At 40.5% G+C, this 18,967-nt stretch overlaps 3 protein-coding genes across 3 annotated transcripts; 1 reads left to right on the top strand and 2 right to left on the bottom strand.

Moving 5' to 3' along the window:
- Positions 1 to 586: 586 nt before the first annotated feature.
- bub1bb (BUB1 mitotic checkpoint serine/threonine kinase Bb) lies at positions 587 to 5,690 on the bottom strand. Its single transcript, XM_044165523.1, has 9 exons — positions 5,546 to 5,690; positions 3,397 to 3,556; positions 3,204 to 3,263; positions 2,959 to 3,103; positions 2,671 to 2,867; positions 2,429 to 2,583; positions 2,094 to 2,287; positions 1,906 to 2,006; positions 587 to 1,568 (listed from the first exon to the last, which is right to left on the bottom strand). The coding sequence occupies exons 2-9, from the start codon at positions 3,537 to 3,539 to the stop codon at positions 1,289 to 1,291; spliced, it is 1,275 nt and encodes a 424-aa protein (XP_044021458.1). The 5' UTR covers positions 3,540 to 3,556; positions 5,546 to 5,690; the 3' UTR covers positions 587 to 1,288.
- Positions 5,691 to 5,717: 27 nt separating this feature from the next.
- On the top strand, positions 5,718 to 10,365 carry zfyve19 (zinc finger, FYVE domain containing 19). The gene is made up of 11 exons (XM_044165521.1): positions 5,718 to 5,928; positions 6,025 to 6,146; positions 6,237 to 6,290; positions 6,379 to 6,545; positions 6,658 to 6,800; positions 6,954 to 7,062; positions 7,245 to 7,463; positions 7,634 to 7,710; positions 7,923 to 8,024; positions 8,119 to 8,282; positions 8,504 to 10,365. Exons 1-11 carry the CDS (start codon positions 5,875 to 5,877, stop codon positions 8,580 to 8,582), a joined length of 1,290 nt encoding a protein of 429 aa, XP_044021456.1. The 5' UTR covers positions 5,718 to 5,874; the 3' UTR covers positions 8,583 to 10,365.
- Positions 10,131 to 17,169, bottom strand: ppp1r14d (protein phosphatase 1 regulatory inhibitor subunit 14D). The gene is made up of 4 exons (XM_044165524.1): positions 16,657 to 17,169; positions 11,108 to 11,188; positions 10,764 to 10,796; positions 10,131 to 10,602 (listed from the first exon to the last, which is right to left on the bottom strand). Exons 1-4 carry the CDS (start codon positions 16,834 to 16,836, stop codon positions 10,534 to 10,536), a joined length of 363 nt encoding a protein of 120 aa, XP_044021459.1. The 5' UTR covers positions 16,837 to 17,169; the 3' UTR covers positions 10,131 to 10,533.
- Between the last annotated feature and the right edge of the window lie 1,798 nt (positions 17,170 to 18,967).

Genomic DNA, 18,967 nt, shown 5'->3' on the forward strand with positions numbered 1-18,967 from the left:
GGGGATAACCGAGGCCTGTTCTGCCCACAACTGCAAAGGGTGGATTTCACTTGCTAATGAGCCAACCACCTATCTTCTAGCCATTCATCAAAGTCTGCCCTGCAAAGCTGCCTGTGTGAAGTACATCCCATCATCACAGTAGATTAGGTTTACTCTCACCACTTTAGTCGGCAGGCTTCTGGGTAACTTCTCCTGGACAATGATTAGTTGAATGCATGATTTGCTCATAGAAATTTTATGCCTAGTAAGTGTTGGGATTCCTTAAAAAGCACAAGCATACCCTGCAGTGAGGGAGTTAAATTAAGTCACTCCATTAAAATAAGTAGCAATAATGATGGCATTTATGACTATATAAATGCAGATTGTTTCTGTTGTTTGTACTCATGCCCACTAGTGTTGCCTCTTTAAACTGCAGCAACAGATTACAGTCAGCACTAAATTGTTCTTGCACCCCATTAGTAATCCAAATAAGATTACCCAGAATACAATCCATGCCTTCCCTCACATGCCCCCTGCTGACAGTGCATTACTACAATCCCCCTGTCTAAAATAAACCCCCAAAACAATTCCACTAGTCATCAGCAAGTACTTTAACAAGTTTATTGAACATCAATGACACATGACCTAGATGGGACATTTCACTCAGACTGAGACGTAAAACCCAGTTGAGTCAGCTCACTGAAGCCCTCTTTCGACTGTGTTGAAACATCTGCTAAAAAAATACTCAACAAGACAAATCAAAGGCAGCACACATAAAAAACCCCACTGTTCTCAAGAACAATGCAATTAAGAAAAATGGATAAATGGGCCAAGAATGAAATAAGGAATAAGTGTGAGTATTTCTGCACCAGATGGTAGACAAATGTGTTTAGTATTTACAAGGAGTTGACACACATAACATACATAATACAATCCAATAGCCCCTTAAATACTACTGTGAAGCCTATGCAGTTTATATTGTTTGTTGATGTGCAGATGTTTATTCCACGTTAACAGTTTTGCAGTTTGTGGTATTTTGTACTGGATTAAATTACATTGTACAGGTGTTCCCATTAATTGGTCCACCCGCCGTGTTTTAACGAATCCAACACAACTTCTAAATTACTGTGTCTTCAGTTCAAAGGGTTTTATTCCTTTCTGACTAACTGGATCGCTCTGAACAAAATATTTACAGCAGGAAAACAAACAATACATAACAGCAACTACATGATACTTGCAGATAAAATCTTGTCTAAATGAAGGTAAAAATCCCTAAAAAAGAAACAATTTGTCAGTCTTCTTAGATGCATCAGTTTGAAGCACTGGCACTAGCTTGATCGTTTTGATCCCTGACCTCCTGTGACATCTTTTTGAAATAGCGTTCAGCACGCAGTTCCTCAAAGCAGAACTCAGTGGCGCCGCTGAGCAGCAGCTCTTTACAGTACATGCTCTGCTCCTGTAATTTTCCTGATTCTGCTTCCTTATGTTGCTGATGGTGCTCCTGTAGTCTCTTTAGAGGAGTTTCCTCTCTGCAGGGCTTACGTGATGATAAAACGGTGTTCACTGCCGAGTTGATCTTACATGGAGTCCTGAGAGCGTAGAAGGAAGATGCCAAAGCAAATCAAAGAAATGTTACTAACATAGCCAGAGAAGGATACACTTAATTTGGAAATGAATAATTCTTATTCAACTTACAATTATATGAAACAGAGAAAAGCAGCAAATCATCACAATTGAGAGGTTGTAACAGGAAGTGCTTTACTTATTATCAAAATTGTTGATTAATTCATTTCAGTGCTATTCATCAATGTCTTCTTCTTCTTATAATCATGAACCTGAATGTGTGATTGTGTGAATTAAATTTTCAGCAAATAAAAGCAACAAATCAAAACTGCAGATAAAAGTTAGATTCTAGTAGTCACTCACATTGTTGGAGGCTGGCTGGACTCCTCAACAAATGGCTGGAAGGTGGGTTTCGGAGGCGGTGGGGCCATAACAGTATGTCCGAATTTGGACTTCTGTGGCATCTACGGTACATACACATTAAACTGACATCACTGGGTTACATTCCACACATTTAAAATCAACTAACACAACACCTGCTCGTCTCATACCTTGACATCACACCATTTTTCAAGCCTCTGCTCATTCTCCTTTGCCCTGGAAGTGGGTGGGGCCACCCAAGACTCCAACTTAGGCTCTGAAGGGCCAGCACTTTGAGTCTTGTTCTCATCAAAGATCACCAACCGACTGTTTGAAGCATTGCCGAGGACAGGGGCGGCGTGTGACTGCAGGCCTCCAGAAATACCTGTTCACAAAACCCATCAAACATCTAAATTAAACACCATTTTTTAATGATAATACTAATATTTAAAAAAGGTGCTGGAGCACTGGTAATATCTGTTTAAAATTTCACAACAGATGTTTTTTTGAATAGGCATGTGCTTACTTCTAATTGCAGCCCCAGCTCTGTTGATGGGGGCGATGGCCTTTTTCCTCCCTCTATGTTTGAGGTCGGCTAGAGAAACTCTCTCAGGCTCATCATCACTATCGTCCTCCTCCACATTCATCATCACCTGTCGGGACACACGTGCCTGCAGACCCCTATGAATAACAATATAGAAAATTGTGATTATGCCAATATTTTGCATTTTCAAACTATTTCTCAAACTTTACTGGATGAATCCGTACTTGTGAAACTGCAGGAGCTTATCATGCGGCTCAGCACACTTCTTGAATCCTTCCTGGTACACCAGGTCTGCTTTGCGACAGTTGCCCTGATTCTCATATTCCTCAGACCAAGCGATGTAGAAGGATGCCTGTGTCACTCCTATTCCCTGCGCTTGCATGTACCTGTAAATGTCCAAGGGCTCTGGGCAGTTTTCTGCCTAATGACACACAATACGCATGTATGGCAAAAGTTACTACTGCTGCATTAGTACTAGCAAAAAGAGTCAAAGGTTAAAATATTACACATACAAATTTGATCCAGAGGTCAACATAGCGAGGGTCATTGTGATATTTCTTTTCCTCTGTGAATCTGGTTACAACTCGTTCCAACAGTGTGGCGAGGTTGCTCTCCTTTCCTCCCTGAGGGAAGGTTTGCTCTGTCCACTTAATATACCTGTAAAAGGCAGAACCATGTGAGGATTAAAAACAAAACCTCTCAGATTTAAGAGCAGCACATATGAACATACTTTATACTGTTTCCATATTTGACTTACCGATCCCAAACATCAAGCGGATCATCGCCATCATACATTCGCAGTTCAGACTCAAAAGCCCTGGAGAAACAAAAGGCCACAAAACCTCCATCATAATGTGAAAACTGCTGGGAAAAAGTTTTCAACAGAAATTGCCGTCACCCAATCCGGGTGCAATTCTTGGGCCAAGCAATTCTTTAAAGATCATCCATACTGTCTCTGCTGGTTGATGGCAGAGCTGAGCCCATCCTGTTGTTGACTGAGTGCCTGATGTAAGGCTGATATGGCTCTGCCCCGCCGCAGTGGCTGGATGTTTTCTTTGCTTAGCTCCCAGTCCACATCTCCTCCTTCTGCCATTGTGGAAATTAAAACAACTAGATGCCAACAGACAGACAGACAGACATACATACATATATACACACACACACAGACATCAGTTATTAGTTACTTTTAAAATTTGCTCATTTTCTAAAATCTCTTCTTGCACTTGCTCCTGTCTACACATCTTTTAATCTTTTTCAATTATATTCTTTTAAATATAATTTGCGTAGAAGGGTTGTTTCCTCTGACTTTCAATTTTGATAATTGACTAATTGTTTAAGCCATTTATCAAGGAAACATGCCCAACATTTTATGTTTCGAGCTTCTCCAATGTGAAGATTTGCAGCTTCTCTGTTTTATATCATTATAAACTTGATCTTTGGATTTTGCACTGTTGGTCGGACAAGTCAAGACATTTGAAGAGGTCACCTTGTTTTTATTTTTTTAACTGTTATCTTAGATTTCATTGTATGAACGACTAATCAATAATGTAAAAAAAATATTTAAATATGAATTGATAATATCTTGATAGACCTTGGAGTTACTCCCCAGTAGATTCAAAGGCTTAATATCATCATTACTCAGACAGAGAGTTTTTGGGCTGGCCTAAAGAGTGTTACTTATGCTTTAACAATGTACAATTATCTTGCATTGTAATCCTGTCCTTTGACTTTTAGCTTCTTACAGCATTGTTTAACTATGGATGTAAATCACCACGCAGCTAATACACTTTCATGTCTGAAATGTCCCATATAAATAGTTTATTGTACTTATTATCGTAATAATAATAATAATAATAATAATAATAATAATGATTATTAAAATAAATCAAGCCATGGGAATTATGACGGTGTAGTCCCTCATTCGTCCAGGAGTGTTCTATCGTAGAAAAGGTTTCAGTCATAATCATCTGGACTAAAGATCAAGACGTTTCGGCTCCCATCCGGAAGTCATTCTCAATTGTGAAAAATGGACTGGGAACTCAGAAATTTAAGCTACTCTGTGGTACATAAGCCCTGCCCTCAGGAAGGAGTCTACCTGAGTATCTGTTGATTAGCTAGTTTCACCTGAAACTGACCTAATTGTTTCCATGATGGCCCAGTAATCAGTAATCAGGCCTATTGTTTTCTGGCTGCACCTCCCTCATCACTGTTAAGTACCTGATTAGCATATGATTGGCGTGACCAAGGTGCTAATACACTGTGGTAAACTTTGGGCAGACTGAATCTCAGACCACCATTTCTGTTCAAAGAGGGGTTTTCTTTTTTCACAAAAATGGCTTCCTTGACACCCCTTTCAAACCAACTCTTCTCTCTACTTAGAATCTCCACCTCACTGTCTTTAAATGTGTGGTTTGTAGCTTTTAGATGCAAATGCACGGCGCTCTGCAATCCTGAGTTAGCGTGTCGTCTGTGCTGATAAAGTCTTGTGAAGTGGCTGTTTAGTCTCACCTATGTACCGTTCTTTCCAGTTTTCCTCACTGCATTGAATTGAGTAAACTACATTGCTCTGTTTTTGTGTGGGCATCTTGTCCTTAGGGTGAACGAGTTTCTGTCTTAAAGTGTTGCCTGGTTTAAAGAAAACAGGAACATCGTGCTGTCTAAAGATCCTTTGTAGTTTTTCAGACAGTCCAGATACATACGGAATGGAGACACCATGGGAATTATATCATACAAGGTCAAGTGACAGCATATTAGCGTAAGGAAATGTAACGTTAATAACCACACAGGACTTATGTTATCATCTTACGCAACATAACATTTAACACAGAAACAAATGATTACTTATTGTAGCTACCATTTCACATCCATGACTAAAGGACAACCGTGATGTTTCCAGTGTCCTAGCTAAGTTACTAGTGAGTTTCTAACGTTAGTGCATGCATTACGTGGGGGAGCTAACACACTGACGTTAGCTAGCTAACATAAGTTTAGTAGTTTTAGTTCGATAGTTGTTGTTGCCGTTGTTCGCAATACTAGCGAAATATACCAATCACATACAAAAATAAAACTGATGATCAACAAAATGGTAGTTTTTCATACCGCTTCCAAGCCTTCTTTCCAGACTATTACAGCTACAACGTTGCTGCAGGAACACTGTTAAGCGGTCGGTTCTGTGTTTTGAACAAGGACCGCGAGACAATTTGGAGAAAGCTGATTGGAAGACCCAGAAACAGGAAAACGGAAATGGACGTCACACTGCATCTTCCGGGAGGGTTCCTGTTTTGATTATAGCAACGTTGAAAGGATGAAATAGGTAGCTAGCTGCCAAATTATTGTTCGTATATTCGGTTTTCTTTTTCATATTTACCAGATAAAGCAATATCAGTCAATTATAATTGCCTGTCTCATGACTCTCTACACGTGTCGGCATGGACAACCGTTGTTATTGTTGTGCATCAAAGTTCAGTCTCTTCAAGAAGGAGGTAAGACCTTGCTGGCTAATAGTTATCACACAGCTATACACATTAAACGTTTAAAGGAAAGTAAACGGTGTAATTTACGCTGCAATATCCTCACAGCTGGGCTGTAAGAGCTGCGGCCGCTCCTTCTGCTCCAGCTGTTTGACTTTCAGTGCTGTGGTGCCTCGCTGTGGCAACACCCAGCAGAAGGTCTGCAAACAGTGCCATGGTAATCTGACAAGGTAAAGGTCAAACCGTGCTAAATCATATAATCGTGATTATTAATTAGTATTTATAAGCATTCTTGCTTATCTTAATTTCTTCATTTTTAGTGGGGAATCTCCAAACAGTGCTGGAAAATGGTCTCCTCCTGAAAATTACAAAAAGTCAGTATATGATCAAATTTGAAAAAAAAAAAGATACTTTGTCAACACAGCAGTTTCATGATATCTAAAGTTCATGTTTCTTCTATAGACGCGTTGCTGCACTTGAGGCCAAACAGCAGGGACAGTCGACACAGCCTCTTGCACATGGAGGCAATAGAAACAGCAGAGCAGGCAATCTACCAACCAAAGGCCTGAGTAAAGAAGATCAGGCTATTGCTGAAAGACTTCAAAAGCTGAAGGAGGACACTGCCCCAAGTAATGAAATTAAATTTTTAGCAGCTACCATTTTCATTTATTCTGACAAATACAGTAATAATATATATTTTCTCTTGGCAAAAGCCATTGTAAGCTTTTTACTGTTCTTCAGAGTCTATCCCCTCTGAGAAAGAACTTGAGTCTCGCCTTGCTGCTCTGAAAGCTCCCAGCCGGCCATTGCCTTCTGTAGGGGAGATGGAGGACCGCCTGGCAGTCATACGGGGTCAACCTCCACCATCTCAAGCTCCTCCACCTGTGAGCTAAACCTCTTCCTTCTTGTTTGTAATGTCTTGGGCCTTACAGTATGCCTCGTGGACAGCTTACTGTATTTAAGGCTATTTAGAAGGAACTGCATGCTAAATAGCTATAATTGCTTACCTGTATGCACTTGTGTGCTCATCTGTATAGGTGCACCAGCCTCCAGATAACAGGACTCAGACTGAACAAGCCAATGATCTGATTACTCAGATGACAGAGGAAGTTTCCATGGACAACCAGCAATTAAATCCTGAATGCAGTAAGATGTTAATTGTCTCATTGATTTCTCCCACATTCAATTAATAATTAATGATGAAGTCATATCATAGTCTTAAGCAGTCATAATAATATATCATGACTGCATTCTGACACCAAAATCTGACTGTGTTCAGCTACTGTGGGGATCCCCTAATATGCTCAAACCTATTAATCCCTCTGCAGGTGTAGATGGCCGTATGAATGATCTCAACAAGGGGGAGGGGGGGACATTGGATGAGAATTTGGAGGAGAACCAGGAGGCGGTCAAGCAGCTGGAGGCTGGGAAGGCCCACCTGCTGGAGGAGGCCATGGAGGAGCTGAGGAAGGAGCACCATTCCCAGGATCAGATCCTCCACATGGCCAAGAGGCTGGCGCAGCTGAAGGGGCAGGACCCAGACAAAGGTATATCACACACAAAGATCCTGGTGTACCATTTTCTTAACCTTATTTGTTATCCTTACTTCCACATCAGAAAGTCAGAAAATAACTGTAAACATTGTGGCCGTGACAGAAGTGTGAATGTCTTAGTTGGGAGAAACCTGTTATTGTTATATTTGTGATATCACTTGTAGTTACTATGGAGGACTTTCAGCATCCTGACAGTGAGGAGGAGACTGAGGAAGAAGCTGTGATGCGAGTGTTAAAACAGGTCTGGAGCTTAATGCAAAATTAAGTTTGTACTGTAATGTAGATTATAACATATTTCACATGATAAACTCGTTACTACTGAATGCATGTCACACCCTTAAAAATGATTGTGAACTAATCTGGACCATTGTGTAACGGCCACAAGGGGCTGCTATTTTGCCATTTTAATCATTTGGAATGTGAATTGGAGGACATCTTCTGTGTTTGCTCCAGCTCTCTGAAGAGGCTGCATTGGATGAAGCCAGTGGCTACAATATACCTTTAGAACACAGTGGACCAAAGAACATAGAAAAGAAAAAAACTTCGAAGAAACTGGTACTAAACAACAGCCAAAATACAAATTCATACATTTTTCAAGATATCAGAGAGAATAACATTTAATCCGTTGTTGATCTGATGTGTTTTAAAGACCCAGGCTCCAGCTCCCAAGAGTAGGATTTCACCGGCTGCTGTTGCACATCAGCCATCAGACAGTGATGAGGAAGAGCTTCCTTGGTGCTGCATCTGTAACCAAGACGCCACGCTTCGCTGTCACACCTGTGATGGAGAGCTATACTGCAACCGCTGCTTCAGGTAGCGTAACATACATTCATTATAACAAGCGCAACAATAATTCTGCTTTTATAGCTTGTGTGGAAATCTTTGCTCTGATGCCCAAGAAAGATGGCTATGATTTGGAATGCATACCATGACCCAGATAAACTGTAGACAGGCTGCTGCCATACTGTTAAGCAGCATGAATATAAAGTATTTAGTGGGATGAATTATCAATCCACTCTTCATTATCTCCCCAGGGAAGGCCATGATAAATATGACAGGATGGAGCATCGCACCACTAACTACACTGCGCCAAAGAAGAAGAGGAAGACATGATAGTTAGACTGTGCTGTAGGTGTTTGCCTTATGAGGCTCTCCTCAGTCCTCACTGTTAAACTTGTGCTTTAGACTTAAGTGACCCATTATTGTTAATAAAACAGTGTCTCAGAAGATTTAAACACTACCTACTATCTAAAGAAAGCCAGAACCCCTCATTTTAACCCCAACCTATCTAATCCAATCTGTCCAAAGTGGCTATAAACATGCATCTAGACCACAGGAAGAGCATCTGCTTTCTGTAATTGCTAACAGATTAACTGAACAAATCAAAAACGATGGGTAACGTTTGTATAATATAAAAAACATAGTTCCTATTTTTTTTCTGTAATGTATAAAAATAGAGGTAAGTAAATGTTACAGAGGCTGCTATACATTGTTGGTATTTTAGGAAAATGCACAGCTTTTGCACACAGAAAAGTTTTAAACTGCCCAGCCAAATAAGAAGCTTGAAGTTTTTTTTTTATGTCACTTGTCCTACTTCCCTAAGGCAACAAAGGCTCATCTTAGACACACTTTGCACTTGTCACCATTTGATTATAACACATACAGAAAGCAGACACATCATGAGCTCATCTGGTATGATGTACAATCCCAGACTGCTGTCAGGTCTGGACTGAAGAAGTACAGAGGAGTCAGTATAAAAGGATTACTGAGGGCTTTGTTTTCTTTTGGCAGGCAATGCAGTCACTCTTGTAATCTATGTTTGGCTGCGAGTCTGACATGAGTATTGCCTTTCTTGTCCGTGTGTGTAATTTCATTATAAAGGATGCAAAAGTGTTAGGCGCTATGTCGCATCTTTGAGGGAACGCTGCATTTCTAACACTGAAGCCTTTTTTTTTTTGATCGCTGATATTATCACACGACAAAAATGTCCCAGACTGGTAGGCCTTGTCAGAAGTGTAGTCTTACAGTATGGATGGCCTCCGTGTCAGAGAAGAGTGGAAGTGGGGGCGAAGCAAGCAAATTGCTATAATGGAGCCCTCAGCCGAAAGACCCTCTGTGTATGACAGAGAGAAGGCCGGAGTGCAGTTTCATCAGTGTGCATTACTGTCAAGCTAACTGAGGAGAAACCATAATTACACTTTCCTCTGGGGGTTTTCTCCATTAAGGTGTGTATGGAGGCTGTTACTGTGTTTGACTTTTCTGGCCATATCACGCACCACAGACAGGAAATGGATGAGGATAATGGATGCATACTTAATGGACCTTCCTGCTGCTGATTTCACTGTGTTTACTTCTAGACCTGACATGTCAACGGCTCCTTTGTTTCCATCACTCTGTTGAAAAAAAAAACCCCAGCCGTGCTACAATAAAGTCTTGTAGTTGTCTCTGGACAGTAGGATGTAATCAGTCTTTAAAGGCAAATAAGCGTTTTAGAGCAGCAATAAAGGGCAATTGTGGCAACACGACGTTTAATTGGTACTGTAAATTTATGGGTGAAATGGACATGTTAATATTTATTTGTATGTGTGGAATGAATAATACCTGATTATACCATACTGTTAAAAAATCAGATGTTACCCTTTTTATAATTCATCAACAGACTTGTCTTGAAAATGTTCAATTTTATTTCAACATACAACACTGCTATCAGAACAAAAATATTTATGTACATACATAGGCAACCGAAAATGTACAGTCTTACACAAAAAACAGTCCATCTGAGTAATAGTCAATACAACTTTTATCACATGTGCATTATTGGTATGTTTATGGGGGACAAAATGTTATAGCAGTCCATAAATTAAAGTGAAATAATAAAAAATCATTCCATTCAAAACCGACTGCTCTGGTTTTAGACTGATGCTGATCCAGGGAGGGGGCAGAGGGCAGAAAGAGAGTCCCACAGACATGTGAATGCGCACATACAGGCATCCAAACAGTTAACGCATGGGAGATGGGAAGTTAAGGGGCTCCACATTGTCTCAATTCTTTATTTGACCTACAATTATTTCTTCAAGGGACCTGACATTTTGCGTAGACCCTTTATCCTGTAGAGCAGCCCGTTGATAAAATCCTATGGGGAAGAAGGACAAAATAGATGATTTTTCTGCATGTAACTTTTACAGACTAGACATGACAACAGTAACAGTAAACAAGTAATATTTTTTCTCTGTTAAATATTGAAATCTTTATATGCTCGTGTGTAGCTTCATATAAGTATATATTTTTTGTCACCTCTTTTGGCTTTCCGCATTCCTGCAACAACTCCTAACAAAGAAAACAAACACAAATAGGCTCACTAACAGCATTGGACATTGCTTTTTCACTGCAAACATTGCAAATTGGATTCCAGCAAGGGTCAAGTGCTTGTTAAGCTATTACACCACATAGCAAATAGTTAGGTATGTACCTAGATGTCAGTGAGGAACAAGGTGTTAAAATGTTCAACTTCTTTTGCCTGAATGTTGGACTCCAGGTTTTGGATAACCGTTAAATTATTAATATCTAAATAACTAGAGATGCAATGTGAATAATGGCTAACAATGTCAGTGTTTTTAAGTTAACTTGCACAATCTTACCTGCAGCCGGGTTCTCTGCCCCTCATCTGTCAGCTCCAGGAGCTCATCTATGTCAATCTCTAACTCTGGAATCTCTTCCTCCTGTAAAAGCAGACAAAAGTTAGGGTTATCCATATTGCCCACACTTTTTCTGCACGTATTTCTGCATGCTACAACATTGTAAACATTGTATAATGTGGGCTTCTTGCCATCCTTTCGGTCACAGTGGTAAGGGTGTCCACACCACTGAGCAGAGTCATTCAGAAGGAGAAGAAAGAGCGTAAGCTGCGATCCAGGATATGATGCAACATGGCAAGGATTTCATTGCAGCACAGTAATGAAATCTTTGCATAGTAGTATATAAGATGTTGGATTGTCAAGTTTTACAGAGTTGACACTGTGTTGACACTAGTGTTGGCTGTGTTGTAGAAATAAGAATAAACACTGTTTTTCTTCCTTAATCATTTCTCATAACAATGATATGATTGATGATGTGCTGCACACATAAGCAAAGTTGAAGAGCACTGAGGCATGAAAGCAAAAAGGCTCCAGGAGGACTGGCCACATGCCGTCATCAGATTTCATGGGTGGTTTACCCATCTAGCATTTAGCTCAGCCATTACTGAGAGATTATTTCCAGTTGAAATGTTTTCTAAAGAATATATTCATCTCAGCTAGGTTGTCCCACATTGTGTATATACCGGAATTAAAATACAAACCCAAGTGCAGCATTACCTGTCGTATATGAACTGGAGGTCTTACTAAATCAATACAAACACCTTTTTCTAAAATTAGCCAACCTCATGTAAAGATTGTATTAAAAAAAAGGGCACAGTGTCTCCAGTTATATAACGCAAATATAGCAAAGTTATCAATTCATATCACAAGTTCTTATCCACACCTTTTAACTTCATTTTCAGAGAGAATGAACAGTGCTCACTGGAGGAATCCTGAGTGCTAAGATAGCTAGAGTCAGCAGGTGTACACTCATAGTTGACAAGTGGGGCCTCTTTTTAAGGGGAATATTTTCCAGTTGGGGAGTTTTCATGACTGGTGAGGATGGGGCTCGCACAGCTTTCTGGATGAGGAGAGAGCTAATCAATGTGGAAGTGCTGAGTGGCGGAATAAATGGGCCCACCTTCAGAGTCCCCAGTGCCCCCTCTAATTGATACATGCTGCCAGTTTGGACCCTGTGTGATTCTGCTGATGTCTGCAGGACACATACATGGCTGTACTCTTGTTTTTTTGGTCCATGCTGTACATTTCTGTGCTGCGTGGGCTTTGCTTTACCAGCTCTACTGTGTTAGGCTGTGGGTGGTTGTGTTGGGCTTCAACTGGTTAGACCAAATGCTTCAAACTGTTTGGTGTAAATGAAAGAGTGAAATAGTCCAGATTTCTGTTAATTATTGCCCTGTTTAACAGTCACTGCTCATGTACTGTAGTAAATATATAGGTTCAATTTTTGCAGTAATCAATTGTTTTCTTTTTTCCTTAACATGCAGCTTTAGCTTGCCGTCCACAGTCTGCATGTAGTTCAGAGCTAACATGATGCTAGAGCAGCCCACCTAACGAATGTGAGTAGTTATTTAAAAGTTGTTGTTATTTCTGCTGTTAAATTATGTGCATTCTGTTTACCCTATTGGCATCCAACTAAAAACTCTGGGAATAACCAAAATTGCTATAATATACTGCTATATACAATAATGTTAGCTTTGGTTGATCTTAGAAGTACTTATTTGCACTGATCAAGGATAATATATAATAATCCCATTAATTGCTCGGAACTTTAAATGGCTATCTGGAGGGGCATATTCAGTAAGTAAAGGATAAATATCAAAATGAAACCTACCAAAGTAGTACATTAGTGATGAGTATGAACAGGGATATATTTAAAACCATGCAGAGCACCACTGAACATCAGTGAGAGACGAGAGGAACGTGTATTTACTATGAAGAAAAGCTTTAACCCTCCAGAGTAACTTTTCAGTATTTCACATTGTACGCAGTCGCAATTTTCAGCTTGTTTAGAGTTACCTTAATTGTCAGAGCAAAATAACATTCTAATGAGGCCTCTGGGCAGAAATGTCTCAGCAACACTTTTTGAAGTTAAAAGCAATAGACTGAAGCTAAAATGAATGTTGGCACTAATACTGGAATTCATGAATATCAAAGGGGTTCTCAGAGGATTGCAGTTGTAGACGGGCAATACAGATGCAGTCTAAATAAGCAGTTGGATTTTGCCAAGATTAGATGACCTCCACTAGTTATAATAATTAAGTATAACACAAGTAATTTATAAAGTTTCATCAGTATCCTGAGGTGACCTGGGTTTTCCTGTCAGGACTTCTTAGGTTTGGAACTCAAATTTCAGAGTAGCAGCGTGATCATTTAATGTTTTTTATCCTTTTTTATTTACTTTACTCTTACAAGTACTTGTAGTTCTTTGTCTTGTTATGCTTCTTATGTGGTAAAATTGTCACGAGTCTTGATATTCATGGTGCTCCGAATGATTTTGGTTACCCCCTGACCCATCATCTAGGGCAACCCTCAGGTCAAAATGTGCCCTTGACCTTTGCAAGGTATATTGAAAACCAGACTGAAAAAGCTAGAATTTCCATTCAATTTAAGGATATACTGGATATTCATGGACAGTGAGGACCATAATTTCCAGTGCAAAAGTCCAGTACAAAATCTATTGAGCAGGTTACCATAATATTTACTCAGCACATTTAAGCTCATTTTACTCCTCCTTTACTCTATGACCTCCATAAGGCCAAAATGTCCACTTAGTAAATAGCATGTTTTAAATTATAATGAGCAGATTATCGTGAGGTTTACTGAACACACTCATGCTCCCTATGAAAGGATCTCAATCCATCTGGTCATTTTATCATTTTTCCTGTAGCCCCACCCTTAGGCCAACTTCTCAACTTTTGAAACAAGACACCTAAAAGCCATATTACCATGAAATTTGCTGTAGATATTCATCCGTGGAAGATGAATGCTTTTGAATTTGGTGATTCCTTGACCTGTTTTGTTGTGGCATGTTGGCTTGTTCATTTGGTTTGTTGTTCTGTTTACCTCCTATTCAATATTGTGGTTGTAATGAGGCAGCTAGCAACGTGTTGGGCTTTTTCTTAGCCTGTTACTATTTAAAGCAATGTTTTGACATTTTGGGAAATCTCATCTCTCATATCTGTACACCAAATACCCAGCAGCCGGTTAGCTTAGCTTAGCATAAAAACTGGAAAACACTGATCTGGGTTCTGGGTTACTATACACACACAAGCCTAAACATTGCTCAACATTTTCAAGTCTATCTGAGAGCTGTTTTTCACCCCTTTTTTTAGTTTACCATTTCTCAAAAGGTGTGAAGTTTGCAAACGAAGGCGGTCGCTCCAGACCAAGGCAACACTTGTATGAATTAGAGATGCGGCTAAATAATTCAGGTGGTGACACAGGGGACTGATGGTAAATGCTTCCACGCGGAAGACTCGGAGAACCAACAGAGTAACCTTCCCCTGAGCACATGCAAAATTCATTACACTGGCCAGTCACAAGCCACGATTAATTCCACACTAGTTGTTAATGCAAATATCCATTATCCCAACTAGAAAGTAAAGCCTTCATTTTCATATGGCAAAGACGTAGACTATACTTGAACTTATGTTAACTTCAATTCATGATGTCAGGCACTATTATGATTGAATCAAAGACATTTCTAGTGTTATTTCTATCTTCCACTATCTCATCAATCATACCGAGATCCCATCATTCAGCTTGTTGGGGAAACATGCACATCCACTAACTGTGCTGTACATGTGCTGTACATTTATCCCTATGTTGGATTATATTAGAACCAGAACAAGAAAGGCCAAGTGCTGCAAACGTGAGATAATTGTATGTTTCTGGGACAAGATCAAAAGAGTACACAGAGAAAGACTTCAGATCTGTTTTTGTTATCCACATGTCCCGGTTTCCACTGGATTTATTCCACCCTCAGCTTTACAAGCATATTATCATATATTACCACAGGGAAGAAGGCTTTGGATGTAAATGGAATCAAGCTCATAAAATAGTATTATGTAGTATTATGATGAGGAAAATAGTAGCACAATATTAAAAATTCCTAGCACCCAGCTGCGACTAAAGTGTTTTAAAATTAAATCAACCAGGCTTAACCATTAACCACTATCTACTGGTGTAGAAAAAGATGAGCAGAGATAATTAGAAATGCAAGTTGTCAATCATTAGAATTTGTTGTATATAACTTCCATTAGTATATGCCATATGCAAAGGGCTCGCTGGCAGTGTAAGAGGATGCCAGACAGAGAGGTGGCTACAGGCCATCTGCAGCTAAGGGTCTCTGTGTGGTTCGAGAATTAAATGAGAAACAGTTTGTCTCTGCGTTCTCCGGCATGAAACGGAGGCGGCGTTGTCATCTGATCTGCATCGTCATTAGGAAGCTCATGCTCCTTAACAGACACCCATAATTCCACCGTGCCATGCTGCCTCATGTGGGCGATGAGACATCTGTTGCCATGGTTTCCCCTCAGAGAATGCCAAGCAAATCAATATGGAGCCTCTGACATAATTGGATTGTATCCCACCGTACGGGAGTGGAGTTATGAAGGTTGCTGTGTGTGTGTGTGTGTGTGTGTGTGTGTGTGAGAGAGAGCTGGCTGATGTCTCGTCCTAATCCCCTGTACATATTGAACATTACCATCTATGCAATGAGGCCAGTAATTGGGCACACTATGGAAATAATGAGCACACATTTCCACATTATAACGCTTGTTTTTACATAACACACGCGACTGTGTTAATATAAACTGCATATTTTGGATGGAGGGCAATATAGTATAGGGGCAATCTAAGTATGCAGTTTCTGTCATGAGTGACTGTGTCCACAAGAATGTGTCAGCAAACAGAGAGACATTTGGAGTGCATTTAAAAAAGAAAATATCCTCTCTATCCCACCCATAGCTTTTATTTTTTTATTACTTTCTATGGTACTCCACACTTTAGAGGGTTACAGGAATATTGTTTTGGTCTTTTGACTCTGTTCCTCCTCAATATTATTTGCTTCTAATGTTACTGATCCTAGAGCTATTCAACTTGACACCATGTAAAACCAACTTCTGAATGCCTTAATTGTAAATTTTGCCATATGGCAACCATATGTTTAATGTGATATAGGTGTTGTGTTGTAAGGGTTGCAACATGCTTGCAAATGCTTCCTAATGACTTATATCATCAGACATCATATCTTGGAAAAAGAATCTTATCACTATGGTAGAACACCACGGTGCACAGCTGATACTGCAGTCAGGTTGATGTCACATGAGGGCTTGTGTGCCACAAATTGCAGCCATGAAGCAAAGCTACTTGCCTCCCACCCACTCCTGTTTTAGGATCGCTGTAATCGCGCCTACATGATGGATAGCCCACCACAGGCACCTATGAGCAGTTCAATGCCTCCCTTGCTCCTTTGCCTCACCTCCTTCTCCTCTGGCACCCAACACAGTGTGCGTCTGTGTGTGTGTCTGTGTAAGCCAGCCCTACCCTACCTCACAGTCAAACAGCAGGTGCAGCTGCCCGTCGATCCACTCCTCGATATCCAGCCTCCTCTGCAGGTCCTTGCGGTTGTATTTGACCGTCAGCTTGCCCAGCTTGCGGTGCGCCGGCTCCTCTGTTTTGTCCATTGCCTGGAACATCACCCTGGACTGGGTGCTAGGCTCTGACGCCATGGCTGCCACGGCCTCAGGAGAACCGTGGAAACACACTGAGCTCTCTCTCACACACACACACACACACACACACACACACACACACACACACACACAGACAGACCCACAGGCTCTGACACGTTTGTTTTGCACACCGACTCGCCTGCTCTGTCTCTATCTCTGCTCTTCCTGTGGGCTGCTGTTTCCACGTGTATCTCCTGTTATCTTGTTGAGTGTTCGTGCTCTCCCTCTCTATAATGCTGGCTCTGGTTCTTTGCCTGTCCTCTCTCTCCCTCTCCCTCTCTCTCTCTCTCCCTCTCCCTCTCTCTCTCTCTCTCTCTTTCTCTCTCTCTCTCTCTCTAAAGCTCACTGTCTTGCTCTCCTTCCCTCCTCCTCTTGCAACACCCACTGGCTGCACTATCAGGACGATGGTAATGAGATATGCCTCTGTGCGCATGTGTGAGGTTGTGCATGCATTTGTGTGTGTGTGTGCATACACACACCTTATAGGGTGTGTGTTTGCTTTTTGCTCTCTTCCTCTGTGTTATAGCAGGTGGGAGAGCAAAGGTCAATTACAGCGATAAAAACTGGAGAAAGGGTGAGAGGGCAACCACATCAAGTTAGGAAAATTACTACGTGTCTTACTGACATCACAAAATATAGAAACATGTGTACTTTTGTTCTTTTATCTCACATGATTTGTAGACATACCTATCACCAGAAACATCTACATACCAACACACTTCCCATATTTCCCTAATATTCACTCAGTAAGAGTATTTAAAGTATTTATCTGCTCACAAAGTCAAAAGGGTTTGACATGCTAAGGGCTCTTGTGTTCACAAACACGTCCAACAATAGCTGGGTCCCCCTGACAGGTGAGCCAGGGTTCCTCTAGTGTGATAGCTGCCTCGTCCTTTATAACAGGCATTATCAGGTGTACGTTTAATAAGCCTTGAAGACAAATTGGCATCCTCAGTTACACACCCATAAATAATGGATGAATAAGAGAGCACTATTTATGGCTGTTCAGAAGTCAAATGTCAAATAAAAGTCTTGAAACCATCAATGTTTGTGAAGTCAAATGTCAACAGTAGCACATAACCCAAGGTCGAAAATTCATAGTTGTACCTCTCGGTGCCAAATTATTACAGTTGAGACAAGAGAGACAACAGGCTGCAGAGTTTCCACAGATCCTATTACGATATGAATAATGGGGTTCAGTTTTTTGTTTTGGCAGGGACTATCAATCAGCCATAGCTGCGCGTGTTCACCCACTGATGCACCGTCTGTTACAAACACTGAATTATTGAGTGCCTCTAGCAGCTCACCTTTCCAGGCAAACAAATTCATTCATCTCGTCTGATGCTGCTCGGTTCTGCACCGTCGGGTTTTCTAAAAAAGGGACGTGGACTGGAGACCTGTGTAAGGCCTTCTCACCTCGGACCTGGCCAGGTGACGCATTCTAGGTGGGAGAAAAGGAAAGCAGAGGCAGTAAATGATCTTGACCTCTGCTGTTTTTATCTTCACTGTTGGATAAAGATGTAACATCTCCTTGTCTAGAAGCAGTGGAGTTTGTGGATACTACCTTTGTTTTTTCAAAACTCAAACTTCTGGCGGATCAACCTCTGGCTATGATTCAGTCTAAATCACTTAACCAAGTCATGTACATTGCTTAATTTGAGCGACCACTTCCTGCTAGTGTTACTGATAACGTCATAGGTGGCTTCATGACTCATCACATACTGTAACATAATTGGATGACTCAATGCATACATGCGCCTCAGTATTACTACAATTGTGAAAAGAGGACTGGGGGTCATGTTAATGATTATACTGTATCTGAGAAAGAATGAGCCAAATAGCATGTTTTACAATGCTCTGAGAGAAAAAATGAACTGTTCACCCTCAGCTGTTTCTAAAGCTGTAGATGGGATCATACTGCCACCTTCTGGATTAAAGCTTGTGAACTCGAAAGATGAAAACACTTTTATAGACTAGACATATTTGTTTGTATAATACAGCTTTGTCATATTACCACCAGATTGTCTGATTCTTTGTACTCTTCTTGCTCTTGTTTTGTTTATGTGCCTGATTTGTGTAACTATTTGATTGTTTTTTACCTTATTGATGGTTTTATGTCTTTTTGTTG

This window comes from Siniperca chuatsi, linkage group LG15 (assembly GCF_020085105.1).
Source record: "Siniperca chuatsi isolate FFG_IHB_CAS linkage group LG15, ASM2008510v1, whole genome shotgun sequence".
NCBI classification, from domain to species: domain Eukaryota; kingdom Metazoa; phylum Chordata; class Actinopteri; order Centrarchiformes; family Sinipercidae; genus Siniperca; species Siniperca chuatsi.

Coding starts and splice junctions, on each gene's coding strand:
- zfyve19 (XM_044165521.1), top strand. CDS start 5,875: ATGGACAACCGTTGTTATTGTTGTGCATCAAAGTTCAGTCTCTTCAAG. Junction 6,147..6,236: donor TGCCATGGTAATCTGACAAG/GTAAAGGTCAAA, acceptor CTTCATTTTTAG/TGGGGAATCTCCAAACAGTG. Junction 6,291..6,378: donor CCTCCTGAAAATTACAAAAA/GTCAGTATATGA, acceptor TTTCTTCTATAG/ACGCGTTGCTGCACTTGAGG.
- bub1bb (XM_044165523.1), bottom strand. CDS start 3,539: ATGGCAGAAGGAGGAGATGTGGACTGGGAGCTAAGCAAAGAAAACATC. Junction 2,007..2,093: donor AAAAATGGTGTGATGTCAAG/GTATGAGACGAG, acceptor TATGTACCGTAG/ATGCCACAGAAGTCCAAATT. Junction 1,569..1,905: donor TCCAGCCAGCCTCCAACAAT/GTGAGTGACTAC, acceptor CTACGCTCTCAG/GACTCCATGTAAGATCAACT.
- ppp1r14d (XM_044165524.1), bottom strand. CDS start 16,836: ATGGCGTCAGAGCCTAGCACCCAGTCCAGGGTGATGTTCCAGGCAATG. Junction 10,797..11,107: donor GGCAGAGAACCCGGCTGCAG/GTAAGATTGTGC, acceptor TTTCTTTGTTAG/GAGTTGTTGCAGGAATGCGG. Junction 10,603..10,763: donor AATGCGGAAAGCCAAAAGAG/GTGACAAAAAAT, acceptor TCTTCCCCATAG/GATTTTATCAACGGGCTGCT.